Source organism: Colletotrichum scovillei (assembly GCF_011075155.1).
Source record: "Colletotrichum scovillei strain TJNH1 chromosome Unknown Contig00010, whole genome shotgun sequence".
NCBI lineage: Eukaryota > Fungi > Ascomycota > Sordariomycetes > Glomerellales > Glomerellaceae > Colletotrichum > Colletotrichum scovillei.
This window is the reverse complement of record NW_023336268.1, coordinates 2,164,078-2,184,085: the sequence shown is the minus strand read 5'-3', so window position 1 is coordinate 2,184,085 and position 20,008 is coordinate 2,164,078. Positions and strand designations below refer to the sequence as shown.

The 20,008-nt window shown below is 54.2% G+C and overlaps 6 protein-coding genes across 6 annotated transcripts; 4 read left to right on the top strand and 2 right to left on the bottom strand.

Annotated features, from left to right (window-relative positions):
* Positions 1 to 48: 48 nt before the first annotated feature.
* Positions 49 to 2,866, top strand: HER10_EVM0002733 (FAD binding domain-containing protein). Its single transcript, XM_035472434.1, has one exon. It carries the CDS (start codon positions 850 to 852, stop codon positions 2,776 to 2,778), a length of 1,929 nt encoding a protein of 642 aa, XP_035327721.1. The 5' UTR covers positions 49 to 849; the 3' UTR covers positions 2,779 to 2,866.
* A 34-nt stretch (positions 2,867 to 2,900) lies between these two features.
* Positions 2,901 to 4,535, bottom strand: HER10_EVM0005730 (uncharacterized protein; the record flags this gene model as incomplete). Its single annotated transcript, XM_035475335.1, has 4 exons — positions 4,079 to 4,535; positions 3,542 to 4,004; positions 3,414 to 3,481; positions 2,901 to 3,355 (listed from the first exon to the last, which is right to left on the bottom strand). Exons 1-4 carry the CDS (start codon positions 4,317 to 4,319, stop codon positions 2,901 to 2,903), a joined length of 1,227 nt encoding a protein of 408 aa, XP_035328018.1. The 5' UTR covers positions 4,320 to 4,535.
* A 3,721-nt stretch (positions 4,536 to 8,256) lies between these two features.
* On the top strand, positions 8,257 to 10,358 carry HER10_EVM0012485 (fungal specific transcription factor domain-containing protein; the record flags this gene model as incomplete). The annotated part of the gene is made up of 3 exons (XM_035481879.1): positions 8,257 to 8,960; positions 9,016 to 9,453; positions 9,509 to 10,358. The coding sequence occupies 3 exons, from the start codon at positions 8,257 to 8,259 to the stop codon at positions 10,356 to 10,358; spliced, it is 1,992 nt and encodes a 663-aa protein (XP_035328614.1).
* Positions 10,359 to 10,508: 150 nt separating this feature from the next.
* HER10_EVM0002977 (fungal specific transcription factor domain-containing protein) lies at positions 10,509 to 11,927 on the top strand (the record flags this gene model as incomplete). Its single annotated transcript, XM_035472668.1, has 3 exons — positions 10,509 to 10,801; positions 10,855 to 11,702; positions 11,766 to 11,927. Exons 1-3 carry the CDS (start codon positions 10,579 to 10,581, stop codon positions 11,925 to 11,927), a joined length of 1,233 nt encoding a protein of 410 aa, XP_035327748.1. The 5' UTR covers positions 10,509 to 10,578.
* Positions 11,928 to 12,483: 556 nt separating this feature from the next.
* On the bottom strand, positions 12,484 to 14,108 carry HER10_EVM0002539 (uncharacterized protein; the record flags this gene model as incomplete). The annotated part of the gene is made up of 2 exons (XM_035472245.1): positions 12,484 to 13,395; positions 14,010 to 14,108. 2 exons carry the CDS (start codon positions 14,106 to 14,108, stop codon positions 12,484 to 12,486), a joined length of 1,011 nt encoding a protein of 336 aa, XP_035327697.1.
* Positions 14,109 to 16,860: 2,752 nt separating this feature from the next.
* On the top strand, positions 16,861 to 17,958 carry HER10_EVM0002367 (SMP-30/Gluconolaconase/LRE-like region; the record flags this gene model as incomplete). Its single annotated transcript, XM_035472082.1, has 1 exon — positions 16,861 to 17,958. The coding sequence occupies one exon, from the start codon at positions 16,861 to 16,863 to the stop codon at positions 17,956 to 17,958; it is 1,098 nt and encodes a 365-aa protein (XP_035327678.1).
* Between the last annotated feature and the right edge of the window lie 2,050 nt (positions 17,959 to 20,008).

The window sequence follows — 20,008 nt, the reverse complement described above, 5'->3', positions numbered from 1 at the left end:
CGGGGAAGCAGAAGAAGCATGGGGAAGTCAGGGACCCTGAGCTGTTTAGCTGACTCGGGGGCTGTCACTGTCAGAATCCCCTGCAACTCGCCTGTTGCAGCTGTGTGTCGCCGGATACGATGGTGCTGCAGCTCATCTCACTCCATTGGAACTCACATGTCAGCTGTGCGTCTCGTCAGCTTAGTGAGCTTCGTTGGCTTCACTGTGAATCTCATCTCATGCTTTGCTTCACCTCACTCCCTCACTCTCACTCTCACTCTCACTCGTCCACTCACTGAGCACATCACTCATCTTCCCACATTGTGCTCCGTATCACAAAACATCTCCATCCCACAGAAAATCAATCAAATAATCTTTCCGATCCTCAAGCACCATTCCCTGAGCTCCCGCGTGCCGGAACAGACAGCGTCGCAGATCGGCCTTCCGCGGACTTTGCCCCCCCTGCGCCCCAATTCACGCCGTCGGACCAGAACAGTGAGAAGCACCCAAGCTCCAAGAGGCAGATAGAAACCGTCGTTTCCCCCCCCCCCCGGCAGCCGAGAACATCATCCCACCACATACATACACGTTCGTGCCTCTTTCAAGCAGGTCGTAACACCATAAGCCAATCTGCGAGCTCTGGGAACACAGCTCCATTCGGCCGGGACATCTCTTTTCAGTCATCAGTGACCCGAGAATCAGGCAATTCGTCCGCCCAGCCCGCCAAGATACTACCTTGACATCCCGACCAACCCACCCCTGGACCTCCTCCATCTCACCTGGTCTACCGTTATTCATTCATTCCTTCATAAAGCTGACAGACAGCCCGTCTCCCCTCTCCTGCAAGCACTCAAAATCACAAAAAGGGCCATGGCGCCTCAACTGCAAAACGTGCGCGACATCTTCCCCCTCCCCCAAACACCAACCCAAACCCTCGCCACCCTCGCTGGCCTAGGCGCCTCCGCCTGGCTCCTCAAGCTCATCGTCCGCCACATCCTCCTCCGCAGCCCCGCGAAACCCTCCCACGGCTCCCCTTCCACAGCAGGTCCGACCTTCGCCGCAATGAGCGCAGACAAGAAGAAGGAGCTCCTCGAGCGGCCCGCCATCATCGTCGGCGGCGGGCTAGCGGGCCTCGTCGCCGCCTTTGAGCTCTCGGAGCGCGGCGTGCCGACCATCATCATCGACCAGGAAAACGAGGCGAATCTAGGCGGCCAGGCCTTCTGGTCGCTCGGCGGCATCTTTTGCGTCGACTCCACGGAGCAGCGAAGGATGGGCATCAAGGATTCGAGGGAGCTCGCCATGCGCGACTGGTTCGGCTCCGCGCAGTTTGACCGCGAGAAGGAGGATACCTGGCCGAGGAGGTGGGCCGAGGCCTTTGTCAACTTTGCCGCGGACGAGATGGAGCAGTACGTCAAGGCCAGGGGCATGGGCTTCCTCTTCAACGTCGGCTGGGCCGAGAGGGGCGCGGGTATGGCTGAGGGACACGGCAACTCGGTGCCGCGGTTCCACGTTACCTGGGGTACGGGGCCGGAGGTCGTGAGGGTATTCGAAGAACCCGTGAGGCGCGCGGCCAAGAACGGTGTCGTGCAGTTCCGGTTCCGACACCGCGTAGACGAGATCATCACCGACGAGACGGGTCGCGCCATCGGCGTTCGCGGAAAGGTCCTCGCGCCCGACGACTCTGCGCGCGGCGTCAAGTCCAACCGTGACATCGCAGGCGATTTCGAGATATTCGGGTCCGCCGTGGCAGTAACATCCGGCGGTATCGGAGGAAACGTCGAAGCCGTGAAAGCAGCGTGGCCCATCGACCGTCTCGGCCCCAAAGTCCCCGAGAACTTCATCGTCGGCGTCCCAGCCCACGTCGACGGCCGCATGATTGGCATCGCGGAGACAGTCGGGGCCAACGTCATCAACCGCGACCGCATGTGGCACTACACCGAAGGCCTGCAAAACTGGAACCCGATCTGGCCCAACCACGGCATCCGCGTCCTCCCGGCCCCGAGCTCGCTGTGGCTGGACGCGACAGGCAAGCGTCTCCCGCCCTTCCTCTTCCCCGGCACCGATACCCTCGGCACGCTGAAGCACATCTGCGCCACGGGGTACGACTACACGTGGTTCATCCTCGACCAGAGCATCATCGCGCGCGAGTTCGCGCTCTCGGGCTCGGAGCAGAACCCCGACGTCACGGGCAAGAGCATGTGGCAGCTCCTCACGCGCGTGTTCGGCAAGAAGGGCACCGTCCCCGTGCAGAACTTCCAAAAGTACGGCAAGGACTTTGTCGTCAAAGATAACCTCGCCGACCTGGTGCAGGGCATGAACGAGCTGCAGCGCGAGCGCGGCGGGCCGGTGCTGAGCCTGGAGGACATAAAGGAGACGATTGAGATCCGCGACGGGCAGTTCGACAACGCCTACTCCAAGGACGCGCAGGCCATGCTCATCAATAATGGACGGACGTACTGGGCGGACAAGAGGAGTCGTATCGCGCCGCCGCATAAGCTGTTGGATCCCAAGCACGGGCCGCTGATTGCTGTGCGGATGAACCTGTTGACGCGCAAGACGCTGGGCGGTATCGAGACAAATCTGGAGAGTAATGTCATGAAGGCGGATGGGGAGAAGTTCTCTGGTCTGTATGCGGCTGGTGAGGCAGCCGGTTTCGGTGGCGGTGGTGTTCATGGATACAACAGCTTGGAGGGCACGTTCTTAGGAGGTTGCATCTTCTCCGGAAGGGCAGCGGGACGCGGTATGGCGGATGAACTCTTGGGGCCAGCGGAGGCTAGGGGCCCAAAGTCGTACTTGTAATTGTCGACATGTGAAGTGTAGAAGATAACTGTGATGAAAAAGGGCGCGATCAACATCTCCGATTGTCAACATTGAAATTCGAGTGGATATCATTACTATCAAACATTTGGTATGGTAAAGCTTCATGAGTCTGGACCCTTCAAGAAGGCCGACGTTCGCACTCTCTCCATCTTAACCTCCGTCGTTACTCGGATCTGGCCCTGCCTGGCCCATTCTCCCCCGACCAAATCATCCGACTTGCGCACCTCGACAGTCATGCCTGATGCTGGCGATCGTATCCCTCCGGCATAGCCACGCTCCTCGTCCCCGCCCATATCGCTCTCCGTGTCTACCGTCTGCTTCTTCGATCGTGCGGTGAGCTCCACCTCGTCGTCGCCTCGTCGCGGTTGTGTGTGGTTCTTGGAGTTGGTCACTTTGGACATGGAGTTGCTGGCCTGTGATATCGTCTTGCGGACCATGGACTTGAGCCATGGCGGTGTGTAGTGTGAGATCATGGGTCGCAGGTGGGGGAGACACGCGGCGATGATGTAGGTTCCTGTTTCAATGATACTCCAGCCGACGAGACCGACGGATGCCCCTAGTCGGAGTGTTAGTCAACTTGCGCATCTTCAAGAGTACTACCAAGTATCACTTACATGTACGGTCCGAAAAGGCAGAGTTGCTGAAGAAAATGACGGCTCTGATGATACTGGCAACGATACCACTGTGAACTTGTTAGTCTCGGCGCCAACTTCCCCTCTCGTCCAACACGGAATAAACTTACAAACTGCCAATCATGAAGATGCCGATGAGGGCAATGCGCTTATGCGTCGGCAGCTTCAGGTCCCAAATAGTCTTGAGCGGCAAAGTCATGATGAAGAAGTCCAGCACGAAGCCCGGAATGCTCTGTGCATGGAAAAAGGCCTGAACGTCGACACACTTTCCGCCTGGAATTGTCCGGTCCCACCAGAATTCGATGGGCTGACACTGGAAGCACGCAGTGATGATGAAGGAGAAGCTCGTCGCGGCTAGAGTCGCCAGCAGCACGTAGGCGGTCGTTCGCATAGCCCCCTTCCAGTTGAAGACGCGCAGGTACAGGCAGACGATGCCCATCTTGGGCAGCGCGACGGAGGTGAAGTAGATGATCTCAAACGCGAGGATGCACTTCGCCCACCCGGTCAGGAGGGCTGGATGAAACTCCTCGACAAATTCAACATGCCGTCCAACACCGCCGACCTTAACCATGACTGACGAATTCAGAGTTAGTCGAGAGTTCGGACCTCGAACACCACGCCATTTCCACGCTGGGCAGAAAACCTACCGATGCCGACGGCGCACATCCCTAGGTCCACCACATAGGCTGCCGCCAGGAAATAGTCGTCCAAGCCATACCCGCCAGCAGTAAACCGTTTTGCGAATAGTCGCAGGCCGAGAAAAAAGGTCGTCAGGACGGCAAAGGCGATGGATATGCCTATGAGCGTGCCGCCAGAATCTTCCGCGAGATATTCGGCCGTCACGTTGTGTGTAGTTTCGCCTTCGGCGGCCAAGACGAGGCCGGACATTGTGAGTCGTCGAGGGCAAGCTGAGCCGATCCACGGCCAAGACACGATAGGATCATGAATCCCTTCACTCCCTCGCTGTGAGAAAGGAATGAACCCAGAGGTCGAAAAATAATAATACTATCGCAAAACCCGCCGCAGCCCTATCTTGGCGGTTTGCGGGACCCCTCTTTCTTTAATAAATCCCGACTTGGCACGTCCCCAGGTGCCCCATTGTGTGATGGCGAAAGGGGGGGAGGGTCCGGAGGGAGGCAGAAAAGAAGAACCTGATAATGGCCGGGGGGTTGAACATTAAGATCTCCAGCGGCATGATCAGGTCATGGCCAAGAATCCAACGCCATCTGCCGTGAGTGGTCGGCGACAAGCAAAGCAGGGGTATATTTGCGCCTCCTTTTTTGCCATTTGCCCAACTTTTGTGGTAATGGTTTCCACCATGCCGCATCCTAAACATGCGGAGAACGTATTCTCGGGGCTCACACTTGCCGGTGCGTCCCATTGTCGGACGCTAAAGCTGGCTAAAGTTGGCTTGGTTGATTAGCACGAGGGGGACCTTGACCAGTGAGACGATGAGATGGTGGTAAGACGGCCCCTTCAAGCGTCCATCAAGCCCCCCCTCCAACGGTGTTGAACAGCCACACGAAGGACACCTCTTAGCTCAGCTCGTATGAAACGTCGCGTTCTAGAATGATCGTGGAAAGAGAGTTTGAGATGGACATGGGGTAGCCTTGTCGTCATGCTGCGGCCCTCCAAGAGATCGGGCACTGGCTTCCCTTCCCATTCGTCGCAGCAGGGTACGACTCGCGACAATTGTAATCTTGAGCTTCTCCACCATCCTGGGAGCCGTCCTCTCCTAGGCCCGAATCGGACCCGTGCCGCAGCTTGCTAGCCACATATTCCCGGCGTCGCCTTGGATGCGTGGATGCCTCGACAAATGCTTCCTTGGAATCCCTTTCCTCTCCACCGAGGACGACGGGGGGGGTTCGAAAGGCGAGTTTCTAATTCACGTCGATGAGACGTTGGAATATGACGGAGGGGGCACAGCATCAGAAGCCAATTTCTGCCTTTCATTGGTCTAGACCCCGCGTGGTCGATGGGACTTGGAAGGTTACCGTAGCCATCTGATCATCTCGTTGAAGAGAAACTAATCAGGTCCTGGCAAGCCTGGAAGTAGACAAACATACCAAGCCTTGGGTGTTTCCTCTCCCACCTTGTTGCCCTCATTCTTCAGCATATTCTGCCCGAGCGCGGAAGTTTCTTTGAATCCTCCCTCGTTCTCGCTGGCAGACGGCAAAAATATGGCAACTCCCTGTTGCGTTCGTTGGTGAACGGCAGAAGGCGACGGCACTGGCACAGATGACTCGTCTCACTCTCGCCCAGGCGTGAACACTCCCGTCAGCCTGCCTTTCAGCGCCATGTCGCAGCAGCGAACAACTGACCCATGCGTTTGTCTGGCGTCATGGGGTTCCTAGGTGGACACGAAGCCGATTTTGCAGGATTCATGCTCGACCTGTCGTTGCGAAAAGACAGGGAGAAGCTGAGGAAAAAGAGGTCCAGCATACGGGACTATTGTTCAGGGCCCCACGGCGATCCGTCGGCTTATGGGTATGACGAGTGGATATTGACTCCATCGCGGCCGATCCCCGATCTTGCTTCGCCTCGGTCCTATTTCCTCTTTATGCTGGCTGCGACCCGGCTGGGGATGGGAATCCTTATGCTGCCAACGCGTCGACTCTCGGGGTATTTCAAATGCGCCTGTGTTGCTGCAGCCTGCAGGTAAGATATCCAGGAGATGAACACCTTATTTGATGCCGCTATCGTGTTCGTCCCTTGACTCCCAGTCTTTCACCATGTAAAGACGGCTTGTGGGTGCTGACTGCTCGCTTGCTTGCTGAAGGAGCCGGATCGCATGTCTTTCTGCCCCAGTCGATTTGCTCCTCGACGATCGTGATCGGCAGCAAGATTCTGGAGAGGACTCCGTCCCTCCAGTCGCCAAAGCCGGAGTGACTGCTCAATTGGGCCCAACCTCGATTTCGTGCGTCGAGACCGGAATCCAGTGTATTGGTAAAGGCTGCAACCTGTACGAAGTATGCAGTGATTTTAGCACTAGCTGCTGAGCCTCGGTCGTCAAGATCACAAATGTAACCGTACAGCCAGTCCGGGTGGGCGTTTCAGATCCTCATGGAGATGCATCCCTAATTCTCTCAAAAATCCGACCAGGTCTACCCGCACCACGATTTCGACGGCCCTGGTCACTCGTATTACTGCAGCCAAAGGATCATTGGCACGAGGAGTATCGAGCAAAGGTCCCCCAAGAGAAATTTTTCCATCGGCTCGTGGGTCGTGACTAGTAGAATGGCACGACTGCGTCGAGACTCAAGAAGTAGTCAGCCAATTACGGAATATTCAGTTCGATGCCCGTGCTGTAGCCTGGGATTCGTTCCATGATTAGAAAGGCGTGCCGGTGGGAGTAGAACACTCCACGACATTTGCAACCGAAAGACAAGTGTTCAGTCAACAGTTTTCGTCCGTTCTCTGTCTCACTCGAGCTTTTAGACGTCGATTCCCTGCGTATCGTAGAAGGTGGACTGGCGATATGCGATGCCACAAACGCATCCCAGCCTGGCATCACGGCAACTACCCTTTGCGACCGTGGTGATACTGCACACCTAATGCTCGGGATGCGACACGATGCAGACTCGACCTCAAGCCGTTGATTTCAAACTTGCTCTCGGTGATGCATCAATACTGCACAAGTAGTCGCGGCCCGGCGTTGCTGCAGTTCAAATGATGCCTCGATGCCTGGCGGCCCGCTGGTGCAGGTTGAGCAGAAGAGAAATGACAGGACGGGTTACCATGCCGGCGAGGAGATGGTCCATCTGGGTGTCATGTCCAGGGATAGCCTTGATAGATTCGGAGTGACCGTGTCCCGTTTGTCAAGACATCTGACTGGATGCTCGCCCGAAATCAACCAGGTAGGAGAGGCCATCCACATCTTCAGGTTTGCAACTGCGGCAACCACCAAGACATGGTGCTCTTGGGCCACGTATGCGACGAGGCTCTTCGCGTTGATTCGACGAATAAGGTAACTTTTGACTCTTTTTGAACATCGATCAGGAGGAAATCTCGGAGGTGGTATCCAGCATCGAAGAGAACACCTCTGGCCCGCGCTTATGTCGACATCGAGTTCCTACTTCGGTACCGAGTAGTGGAGGCTGCATCCTGCTTAAGCGTTGCAGTTACATCGTGGACAGCATGCTTTGAGGCCGCGCTGGTACCATTTCACAGGTCGCAGTCTAGTCGCATTCCGTGATGAATGAGAAAATGCTAGGGCATCGAGATCGAGGTGTTTCTCAGTGTGGCGGGAGGCATGACAGCACGCCGGTCTGTTAAATTGGTCCATTACAGCTTGGCTCTCCTCCTTCTCAGGGCCTTCGTAGGTGGCGAAGCTGCTGATTCGGAGACAGTGTCGCTTCTCGGCCCATCATTGATGCGAGCTTCCAAAGTGTCTTGTCTGAGTTTCGACGACTTCTCCGCTGGAGGTAAACGGCGAAGCGGAATCACTTGTTGCATGTGTACGCGGAAGAACATGGTGAACGATGAGGTTGGCTGTTGGAGTTGTGAACGAGAGAAGTTGATGCCTCAATTACACGCAGGAAAGGGTAGTGGCCTGAAGGCAGGAGAAAGTCAGTGTCCGATTCGACAAGGTGCGTTATCGATACGGTATTATGTCATCTTTCTTTATCGTGAGCTTTATCGATTAGATAATGCGCAACGTCCCGTCTCCTCGGGAAACCTCCAAGTTCACCGCGGGAAACGGCCATTTACACCACGAACCCCTCGAGATAAGGATGAATAACATCAATAGCCACGGCCAAGTCGGCGGATCATGCAGTAAACTTTGCCTCGATCTTACCAGAGAGGCGCCTTGAACATCAGAAACATGTCGCCCGAGGCCGACAGTGGCTCCTTGCCCTCGGAGCGCCCCTACCGCTCCCATCTTCGCCCGGCCTGCCTGGCTTGCCGGAAGCGCAAGTCCCGGTGTAATGTCGACAAAAACGGAGGAACATGCTTGACTTGTCGAGCTCACGGAACACAATGCGAGTTCCCGCCGGCTCCTGGTGGAGCTTCGCCGCGGCCGAAGTCTGCTTGGAGAAATGCCCAAGCCAGTAGATCAAAGGACCTGGGCCACCGCCCGTCCCCTCCACCACAGCCTCCGGCTCAGACGTTCTCCTCGGAGCTCCAGTACGACGACCAGACGAACCAGCTTACGTTGGCCGAGGCAGACCGGCGTTTGTCAAAGTCCTCAGATGGCCATCCTCCCATATTCTCACCCCAGAAGAAGCGGTACCCGGAACCCATTGGCGATGGCGGAGAGGATGAGGCACATATTGTGGGACCAGCAGACATTGAAGATACTCAAGTCTTGTCCACGTACTTGTCTAATGATTCGTCTGGTTTGAACCGGGGTAGGATATCGGTGACAAGCCCACGGCAAGAGCATGGAGGTGGCTCAAGGAAACCCGTTGTCTTTACCACGGTGAGGAAGCAGCCTATCGGTCTTCCTGACGACCGGAACCCAGCTTTCCTGAAGTGCCAGATGATTGAGAAACTTCTTGAGCCAATGCTACCCGATGTTATCCAGCTGTAAGTCGCAGTCAGCTTATACTGGTGCGTATCGTGACCTGACTTGCGCTTCTAGCTTTTTTGAAAAGCCCAACCGTTGTTTTCCCTTGTTGGATAGACAGTCCTTTGAGAAACGGTTCGCCGAGGACAGGAGGCACATATCGCCGGCCTTATTGGCTTCGCTCTATGCGCATACAATGACCTACTGGGCACAGTCCCCCGAGCTCGTCACTCAACACCGGCCCGATACTAGGTTCATTTGGAACCAGGCCAACGATGCCCTTTACTCTGAAATGCACCTGTCCCCAGGTATCTCGACTTTGCTAGCCATCCTTCTCAATATCGCCGGCCGGCCATTGACTTCGATTATCGGAAACGGCCTTCAGCTTGGCTCCGCCATCTCTCTAGCTCACTCACTCGGCTTAAATAGAGACTCTTCCGATTGGGATATTCCAGAAGCCGAGAAGCTCCTGCGAACAAAGATCTGGTGGGCCATCTTTGTGTATGATAAGTGGTATGTGCAAGCACAACGCATAGAAGTAATTCTCTTGGGCTAATGATTTACCTAGGTCGAGTCTGGCGTACGGCACGCCGCCGCAGCTCAGAAGCGGCCAGCACGACGTCGCTCTTCCTACAGTAGAGCAGCTATGCGGCTCGGCACCAAATCCTGTCGACCACGAGGCAACGTCTGTGTACTTGGCATTCGTCGCTCTATCCCGTTTTCTCGACAGATATCTGGAGCGCATCTATGACCTAGAAAAGACCTCAACTACCGGTCCTTGGGACCTGGAGGTCTTGCTCACACAGTGGGAAGACTCACTGGATAACAACATAAGGCGGAGGATCATCCGCGGGGGCGAGAGTCTCGACATACCAGGTTCAGCGAACCTGCGCCTCGCGTATCTCTACATCAGGCTATTGCTTCGGAAGTGGGAACTCGACGCCGAGAAGGCAGCCAACGCCGACCACACATCTTCGATCCCCATGCGTTGCTATCTTGAAGTACGACGGGCGGCCGAGGAGATTGTGCTTCTGGTTCAAGAACTTAAAGATCCCCAGCTTGGCGACTACTGGCTCCCGCTTCTCACCTTTGCATTCACGTCCACCACCAAGTTCCTCCTCCGCTGCGCTTTAGAAACAGAGAACACTGTCAGCGGTCTGGCGCAAAGTATGTCGCTGAAGCTGGCACGCGATCTCATCAATGCGCTGCAAGTTCATCGACAAAAAGCCTGGGACGTGGGAGACTTGTGCATTGCGCAGTATTCCGAGGTCATTGAGAAGCTTGCCACGTCCACGTCGAGCGCAGAATTCTCTGAGCAGCCAGTAGATATGCCTGAGCTTCAAGAGTTCGTGTCGACAAGCGTGCCTGACATTGATGAGCTCTTCCCTAGTCTATGGGATATGTTTGGCCAGCAATAGATAATAAGATGATCTTCAATGGCAGTTTGCTGCGTCGCTAGACCCCATATTGGCAATGCCGATTTCCGGGCGGAAATAATACGGATGGACTACTCCGACGGACTACTCCGTTCACAACTTCACATCATCAACTCTTAACACTGTCAAGAGCCCCCATCCCATTGCACATCAACCTCAGCATATCAACTTTCGCGCTGAGAGGGGCGACCCAGTGCTTTGAATGATGAACGTTGGCAGGCCCTCGAGAGTCAAATTTCCATCCAGGATCGCGACTCATTTACCCCGCACCCTCGGCGTCAACTCTCGTAGGCTGTTTGCCGTCACCTCACCCCGGAACTCATCGATAGCCTCACATAAGATGGAGTCGAAAAGAGTCGCTGTGCTCTATCAAGCCATAGATCCTCCTGTCATCAATGGGGTGCGCAAGCCGATGAAGCCTGGTGGTTAGTCTTATCTCGTAAACATGCTTGCCCCAACTTCAACTAACAGCTCTTAGGATACCGCGACTCAGGCGCCGACATCGCCTTTAACCTTCAAGCTAGCAAGTCTGTCAATGCGATCACTCCAGTCTCGACGCCCTCACCAGAGAAAGATACCGAGTGGTGCTTCCCAGATACCGAAGAAGGGATTCAGGACGCTGTCAACAAGGGAGCGACTCATCTCTGGGCCAACACAATCTTATTCGCATCTCACCCACTGGAAACTTCCACGTCCCTCGGCAGTGTTCAAGATACACTCAAAGTCGTCGGACATGGGCCTCTTGTGGTCGAAAAGTACGATGACAAGGAATACGTGAATGATTTGCTTCGCCGGATCGGTAGCTTTACGATGCCTCGCTCCTGGACAATCCACTCCGACCCAGCGGTAGCAACAAACATTGAGCAGCTCGAGTTGCCGTTCCCAGTTGTCGCAAAACCCATTCGCGGACGGGGAAGCCACGGCGTTCGAGTCTGCCAAAGTCTCGAGGATCTCACCGCCCACAGCAAAGTCCTCTTCCAAGAGTCACCGAGCATTATGTTGGAAGAATACCTCTCTGGTGAAGAAGCCACCATCACCGTGATGCCTCCGAATGGTGAGAAAAAGGACTACTGGTCCTTGCCCATTGTCACGCGCTTCAATCATCAACACGGGATTGCTCCCTACAACGGCGTGGTAGCGGTCACTGCCAATTCGAGGGTAATAACAGCAAAGGAAGAAGAGGACCCTGCGTATGGACGAATCGCGAAGGAGTGTGAGGCAGCAGCGAGGGTATTGGGCGTCGCGGCTCCCATTCGCATTGATGTGCGACGATTTTCTGAGACTCCTGGGTCCGACTTTGCTCTATTTGACGTAAACATGAAGCCGGTAAGCTCGTCTCCCCAAAGTGAAGATGCCGCTCAAGACTCTCTAACGAACCATTTCATTTAGAACATGACCGGCCCTGGACGACCTGGACGAGACGACCAGGCGAGCTTAACACTTCTGGCAGCTGAAGCACTGGGCTGGGACTACCCGGAGCTGTTGAGGCAGGTGTTGAATACATCCTCAACTCTGAAAATACTGAGGGAATTGAAGCCGATGGAAAATTGAAAACAAAACGACGAGGTCTCCTGGAATGGGACACCTAGCGGGTGAAGTAGCTATTCAGTAGGCATCGAATCAAAAACGAGAAAGAGAAAACACGAAAGGGATCATCGTGACTTGCCTCAATCAAGGATTTCATTACAATGGAGCCTGAAGGGCGGTGTGGGTGAGTAAGGTGAATGAAAAGCACTAGACAGAAAAGCATCACAGATCACACGAATTCACAAAGAGAAGGAACAAGATATGTGTTTGCAATGCCAGTGTATTCTTTGTCACACCGGATAAGCAGCCTGTAGCTGCTGATATGAACGAGCAGCCTGTAGCTGCCAACGACGAACGAAAACCTGATACTCGTCGAAGCTTAATCACAATGAAGAATGAATGACCCATAGACCTGAATCCTCCTTGATGCCTGTTCCCAAACCCAGTCCGTCTTGAATCCCAAGTGTTCCCATGGATGAAAATGAATCCTCCATAAGTATGCCCAAAATCCACCGATCCAGGTTCCTTCCCAAACTTCTTAAGATGTTGAGATCACATGAGTGTAAAGGTGCCATGAGACCTAAGCCGAGGCCGTGACAAAGACAGTCTGAGTCTCAGTGATGACGGGCTCGACAGCGGTGCCACGAGTAATGATCGGGGCGCCGACCATGCTATACTCAGTGGACGAGGAGGCAAGGGGAGTCGAGGTAGAAGCAGCGGCGGCCATCCCCGGATCCTCGCTGAAGGTAGTGAGGAAGAAGCTGGGCTCCGAAGTGGTAGGAGTAGCGAAGGAAGTGTAGTCGGGAGCGATCGAAGGCATCGCAGGGTCCTCGCTGAAGGTAGTGAGGAAGAAGGATGGAGTAGTGGGGGTAGGACCGGAGAAGGGAGTGTAGATGAAGGTGGCAGTGCCAGGGAAACGAGGGTAGTCATCCACACCGGCGGTGCAGATGTAGGGCTTGGAGCCACTGGTTCTAGTCGCGGTGACGCACCAGCTGGAGACGCGCTCGTAGATATCCATGGCGGTAGACTGCTCGACAGGAGCAGCGGTGGCAATCTCCATGGAGAGAGCAGAGGTGATCTGAGGAGCGGTGACAATGGGAGCGTTGACCTGTTCGAGAGTAGTCTTGGTGCCAATGTCCACGTTGAGAGCGGTCTTCTTGGGAGCACACATCTCCAAGATGCCAGTGAGGCCAAGAGCGGGCTCACTGATCGGGAAAGTGGTGCACTTGTTGACCTCGGTAGCGGTGGGCTGCTTGTAGTCCGCCATGGTGGTGGTCTGGTGAACGACCAAGGCCTCGGAGCTGATGCTCATGATGGGCTTGGAAGCGTTGAAGCCAAGGTCCTTGCGAATATTGTGCTTGAAGCCAGCGATACCGGCCTGAGTGGGAATCTGAGCGCCAAGGCCGTTGACAGCAGCCTGGTTGTCCAGAACGGGCATACCATTGACGGCAGCGCCGATGATGGTGCCGACGGCGGTGATGGCAATATAGGACTGGAAGGGAAATATTTGTGAGCTTCCAGAACGCCATGATGATTTTGGGGATGGGAGGCATGAGAAGAAGCAGAAAATAATCACAAACGTGCCTTCATCGTGACTGAGATGAGTGAAGAATTGGAATTCTTGGTTGGTGATGATTTGTTGGTTGGAAGTGATGGATTGCTTTGTTGTTTGTTTGTGATTGTGAGTGTGGAAGTTGATTGTGAAGAAGAAAGTGTGTGGTTTGTGTGAGGAAAAAGAGAAGAAAGCGGGAGTGTGAGGGTGAGTGAGAAAGGATTGAGTGGAAGAGGTGGGCGGTCGAAAGGCAGTGGGTGGGCAGAGCAAGAGATTTTCCGTGGGTAGGGCTAGCTCTTGCGATCCTTTCAATTCAGGCAAGAAGGGGGAAGGAAGAAATAGGCAGCAGCGATCTGAATTATGTGAGTTGGGTGGTGAGATGGAATACGCATCGAAAGATCGAGGAGGTGAGGTTATTCAGGGGCACACGTGACTGGGTGGAATACCACGAGTGAGGCTGGTTACCACCTCTGAATGGCTTCACAAAGCACGCTAGCCTTGCGATTATCTTAGTCACCAATCCAATGAGAACCTCTGGTTGGTCTATTACTCACAATATCACGTGTGTCCTCGATGAAGGCTATCTGGGTGAAATATGACCATCGATCATCGCCCTCCACCTTCCCCAACTTGATCTCTCGCTTATCTAGCATTTGTGGATCTTTTCCGACGAGTCTGGGATCTCTGTAGATGTTTACTCATCTTGATTCAGAGGAAAGTGCTGCAGCCTTGGTTTTGTCTAACTCGACAGGTCCTCAGGTTGGACCGCCCGAGTGAAGCTGCCTTGATAGGTCAACTCGGCTGCGAGAAGGGGGCCAATGGAACATCACAAAGAATTCATGCAGTCAATTAGATTCAGAAACTCGAAAACCTAGTTCTTCTGACTTGGGTTTCATTTCTAGATTCATGGTCTACGCCTAGACATGTCCAGCTGGGGTTGTGGGTTGGTCGTCCTTGAGTCTCATGCCATAAGGTAGAGGAAGGTAGTTGCTGGGCAACACGAACTGCCATCATCAACATCACAGACTTGGCTTATAGCCGTCGGACGTACTTCAACTTCAACTACTCACGTGCTATCTTTCCTTGACTGAGTCGTAAAATTAAGATTATCCGTATGTCCCAAAGTTGTTCCGAGCCCGCGGCCTTCGGCCCGAGGGCGGTGCCGTCAATAACCTCGCAATCCGCAAAGCCTTGGATGACTTTGGTTTGACAGGCCACAGATGACTTCATTCCTTCAGTATAACTGGGAAGGAGTAGTCTTGGCGAGATTCATAAGTACCACTCTTGCCCGTGCCACGTCTGATGTTCATGCATTGGCAGTCTCCGGGGGTGGTTAGGTTGCCACATGGGCGGTTTGTTTTCCTCGACTACATGTATCTTCCGAGAAAGATCTACCGTCTTACTTCGCGACGTGGATGAGATGCCGGACTCCCAGGTGCCTGCTGCCGCTTGTAAACGACACCTTGGGCTGGCTAAGCTAGTAGCTAAGAAGCAGACTTCACGTGGCGACGTTACAATGCTTCAAACCCGGGAAGCCGGCTCAGGTGTTCTGACAGAGCTGATCCAATTGTCAAGGGACATTCCTGCCGAAGATCATCTTGGCGTGCATCAAGCCATTGACGAGACGGGTAGACCCAAGACAACCGATTGCCGGCTGAATCTTGACTAGGAGAGCCGCACCTCACGATGAGTGGTTTCCATCCTTCGTACCTAGGCCAAGGAATCGCTAATGTGCCTGATTCAGGACAACTTTTGACTTTTTCGATGTTCTGTTTACTGATTCTGTTTGTATCGTGATCAACTTCCTTTGTGCTTCTCTTGTGGTCCAGCCCTCGGCCGAAAAGAGATTTCCGGCCTCGGCCATCAAGTTCTCATGCAATTCGCCGCTGAGACTCGGAGATCGAGTCAAGAACTCGGCTGGGCAAATTTGGCACGCCAAGCCAAGCACAGGCCGGCGAAACGGTCCACCATCGTCAGCAGAGTCATGTAACGGTCTCCCTCCGACACTCTTCTCTCGGCCCTTTTTCGTCCCAAAAAAGACCTCATACACTCTAGGAATCTCACCAAACCAGCTCAAATTTCGAACAACCCAACTATCTACAGACAGTAGATGACCGCTTTGTCGGGCCCGCACACGCCCAAACTCTCGCTGCCTGGCATCCCATGTGGGTGAACGTCAACATCCGTAGTTGCGATGGCGTGGCCCAGCCTACATCTATCGTGTGTCAAGTTGAACAGAGTTTTGCTCTAGTAAGGGGGACTTGGGATGAACGAAACAAAATATTTTGCAGCCAAGACTATGCGCTGAGGCGCCAGCAATCAACCCATACTCGTCTCGTCCACTTCGAGAGAAACTACCGTGCAGCCCAATGCCGTACGATGCTGTACGCGCGAGGGGTGGCTGTCAATAAGCTTGTTTGTGGGGTTTAGAGTTACATGATCTCCGCAATATTCAAAGATCGGCCCTACCAGCCCCTAAAGACGATCGCCGTTCCTGTCTTAGTCTTCTTTGGCGTTCTCTGGCGTCTCCGCACCGTCATCAACCTCTGACTCTCGTAGGCTCTATTCTGGGAGCGCCGGAGTTAAAGAACGCCAAAAGGGTTCTCGAAGAAATAAAGTAGCGCATCCCAGAGCCCTGATTGAAGGTCTCCAGACTCCAGAGCCAAGAGGCAGAAGGGAAAACTCCCGGTAATTGTCCACAGCGCATACACAGTCGTACTGCTGCATCGCGAACGAGAACAACGACTCGCGGAGATCCACCGAGGCCACGACGTCCGAAGCCGGACTTTATCCCGTTGGTGTTTTGGGCTTGCAAGTCAGGGATAGTCGCCAGGGATGCGCCCATATCTGCGGGGGAATGGTCCCATAGTGCCAAGCCAAAGAGCAGACATTTTTGGCTTCATCAAATTTCACTACCCTTTCACATTTCTCTACTGCCCAGTACTCACGACTCGTTCGGCTCTACTATGATCTCCGCTGCCCGCATAGTCCGCAGTCCGTACCAAAGACCAGCTTACCATCCGCCCGGTGTCAGCCCAACTACCGGCCGACGCTAGTCAACACCAGTAACGGTTCCACGGGCAGCTCTGACAAGAAACCATTGCCCCTAGTTACCTAACGTGGGATTCCAAACGTCATAGCTTCATGGTCCCTGTTCCAGTAGAGTGGGATATTATGAACTAATAGACGCCAAGCCCAATGGCTTGTCGCGGACGAGCCGATACAAGATGGGTACGGATACAGAATAGCAGCACCATAAAGAAGCTTCCCGTCCCGCTACCGCCGCCGAAGGTTCCTCTACCGTTGCGACCTCCCTCACTCCTTTGATGATATAAGTATAAGCGGCGGGGACTCCTCTTACCTTCTCCCAGCCAAATCATCGTCCTGTGGTTCCAAGCCGCAAGCATGTCTCTCATCAACGTTGACCTCCACGCCCTGGCGACAGGAGGCGCCGGCTACCTCGCCTCCATCAACGCCGGCGCCACCCTGCCCACCCCGGCGATCTCCCTCCTGGCATACCAGCCCGCCTTCGCAGACGTCCTCGGCCCCAACGCCACGGCGCGCAAGATTGTAGAAGTAGACTGGCAGGCGTTCCACGAGGGCGGCATCTACAACAAGAAGGACAACTCCCTGTACATCTCCTCCAACTACAACCCCACGGACAACATCAACATCACCGTCCTCAACCTGAACGACTTCTCCATCAGAAGTACCCAGTTCGACGGCCTCACCGAGGCCAACGGCGGAAGCTCCTACTACCCGCCCGGCGCGGACCAGTCCGCCACGCCGCCGATGCAGGTCTGGTGCGACCAGGGCGACCTGACGAGAAAATCCCAGCTCCTCGCCGTCGACCCCAACACCAACAAGTCGGAGCCTCTCATCGTCGGCTTCAACGGCCGCAACTTCACCTCGCTTAACGATGTCCGCCAGCACCCGGTAACAGGAGACCTCTGGTTCACCGACCCCCAGTACGGCTTCTTCCAGAAGTTCAGGCCTGAATCCGTCCTGCCCACGCACGTCTACCGCTTCGAGCCTTCTACGGGTACAGTCCAAGTCGTGGCGGACGGCTTCCAGCAGCCCAACGGCGTCGAGTTCTCACCGGACGGAAAGACACTGTACGTCTCCGACACGGGCGCCATCACCACCGCCCCTAACCTGTCCGGCCCTGCCACCATCTACGCCTTTGACATTATCGATAACAAGAAGCTCGCCAACAAGCGCGTGTTTGCGTACGCGGACAATGGTTTCCCTGATGGTGTCCACGCTGATACCGAGGGTAACGTCTGGGGCGGCTGCGGCGATGGAATCCACGTCTGGAACCCGGAAGGTGTCTTGCTTGGGAAGATTCACTTGGGCGAGACATCGAACAACTTTGCCTTCGCCCCGGGCAAGGTGTTTGTTTTCTCCAACCAGCGTTTGTGGGTTGTTGAGAATCTGAAGGCGCTTGGTAGAGAGGTCTGCAAGGATTTCGGAGCGGATTCGGATCCCAGATGCGCCAAATAGAGCATCGGGGACATATAGAGCTGTGATTTAAAAGTTTTGATACCACATTCCGAATTTGAAGTTCAAATAAATCCCAGACAAAATATTTCCAACTGACAAAGGATGAACACATGGCATGAACATGGCTTCCACGAACTGCTCCTGGGATGACACAAGGAAGCTAAACGGACATCAAGACACTCACACCTTCTGACATTCACTGCCTCATCACGATTCTTAAGAGTTCAACTCTTTGTTTGGAACGAGAATACTGTTTTCAAAGTGCATTGTCTTGAATCTGCTTTCCAAAATGCTATTCCAAAGGCCCGAGAGTGCAGTATCCAGTACGTTAGCTAACCACCCTGCATCAATCCAAGCAACGTTCCCCACGACCTTCCTTTCGAACCAAAAGTTCAATGCCAGAATTCCAAGCCTCATGGAGAGTTCAAAAAGTTTCTCGATGAAGGAGCATTGTTGGTATCCCCATCACAGGGTAGTTGATTCGAACCGTCCGGTTCTGTAGGCGACGAAGGATCAATTGCTGTCTATTGAATTATTCTGCGTAATGATGTAGGAGGAAGATGTCGACTGTAGGTTGGAGGGGCCATCGACGTCTACCTTAGTTCAGGATAGGATTGGCACTTGCGCTGCTTCTGACTCGCACTCGAATTGGACTTCCAATCCGACAGGTCCTTGATTCCTGGGAAGGGGCGGTGAAGTGAAGACCATCAGTGTTTGTGTTCAAGCATGAGTCCAGAAGCTCCAAGCCCAATTGACTATTCAATATGAGGTGGTTTTCGTTCTAGTTGTGGCCCTGCAGCAGAAGCCTTCCTTTCGTATGTGTCTGTCGTGTAAGACCACACCCGGTGGATATTCGCGGGATCGAGAATCGGGTTCTCGTGGTGATTCTAGCCACCGAGGGGTGCAAGCCCGAGTCCAGAAGCTTCAATACCCATTGGCTGCCCGTCGCCAAAACGAAACTCAATGACGGGAGACCACCTCGGAGTGAAATCTCCTTGGCGATGTTAACCATCGAGGAGATCAATGATTGCTTCGAGGGAACGGAGGAATGAGAGCGGAATGGATCAAGCTTCCGAGGCAAGAAGGTGAAAGAAGAAAGGGGAAGTGTGAGCAATTAACCTTCTAACCTCGGAAACTCCGTTACCTCCACCAAATTCTGGGGGAGAGCCACCGCCAGAATCATGAAATCAAGCCCACAGACCCCGAGTGTAAGACAAGGCCGTGACGCTCGGCGCGTTGAATGGGGCAACAAGTGCCTCTCGAGTCTCTTACTCGAGAGGTTGGGAGGCGGAAAGGAGAAACGCTCTTAGGCCAGGCCTGGCCCAGAGTTGGAAAAAGGCTGATGGTCCCAGCTTTGGCTCGCGGGCCAACTTCTTCGAACAGAGCTTTCCGGGCAGTAGAATAAGTGATCCTGAGCGAATGGAATTCCCAAGACCAACAGCCCGCATACAAAGATGCGGTTGGTGCGGGTGCCGTGCCTTTGATCTCTTACAACAAGACAAGGCTAAACTGTTATTCTTCAATTGGTCTTTCGAACATGTCTTTGTAGTCAGGGCGTTCGAACAATAACGCCAGTCGGAAAGAGGCCGTCAGACATCCAAGGGAGTTTCTTTGAAGGGAGTGGGGTTTGAGGCTGGGCTGAGAGATGCTGAATTGGGTTGAGAGACGCTGAGTTGCGCTTGGAAAATGTAAGTGGTTATCCGAGCAGATTTCCGCTGTTCGAATGGTGCCTGTATGATCTCCGCCCGCTATTTCTCAAGCCGGGACGCACTCTCTTTAAAGTATTTTCTGCTCCAAGGAGAGAAATGGACTTGTGGAGGCACTTTCTCTCCTTGGAGCAGAAACCGAAATTTCATGGCAGACATTGCGACGAGCTCTAGTCGTGAAGAACTTCAAGGGCGTCTCCCCCGCGATATGAATAGAATGTAGAGGATACTACTCAGTGGATATTTCGAGCAGGGCCAGCCGTATTGTGAAGGCATGGCGCGCGGCGGCAGCCATGGGGCTTCTTCCGATGATGTTGCACTCGCTGCCTCCAGAATCTGAGTGA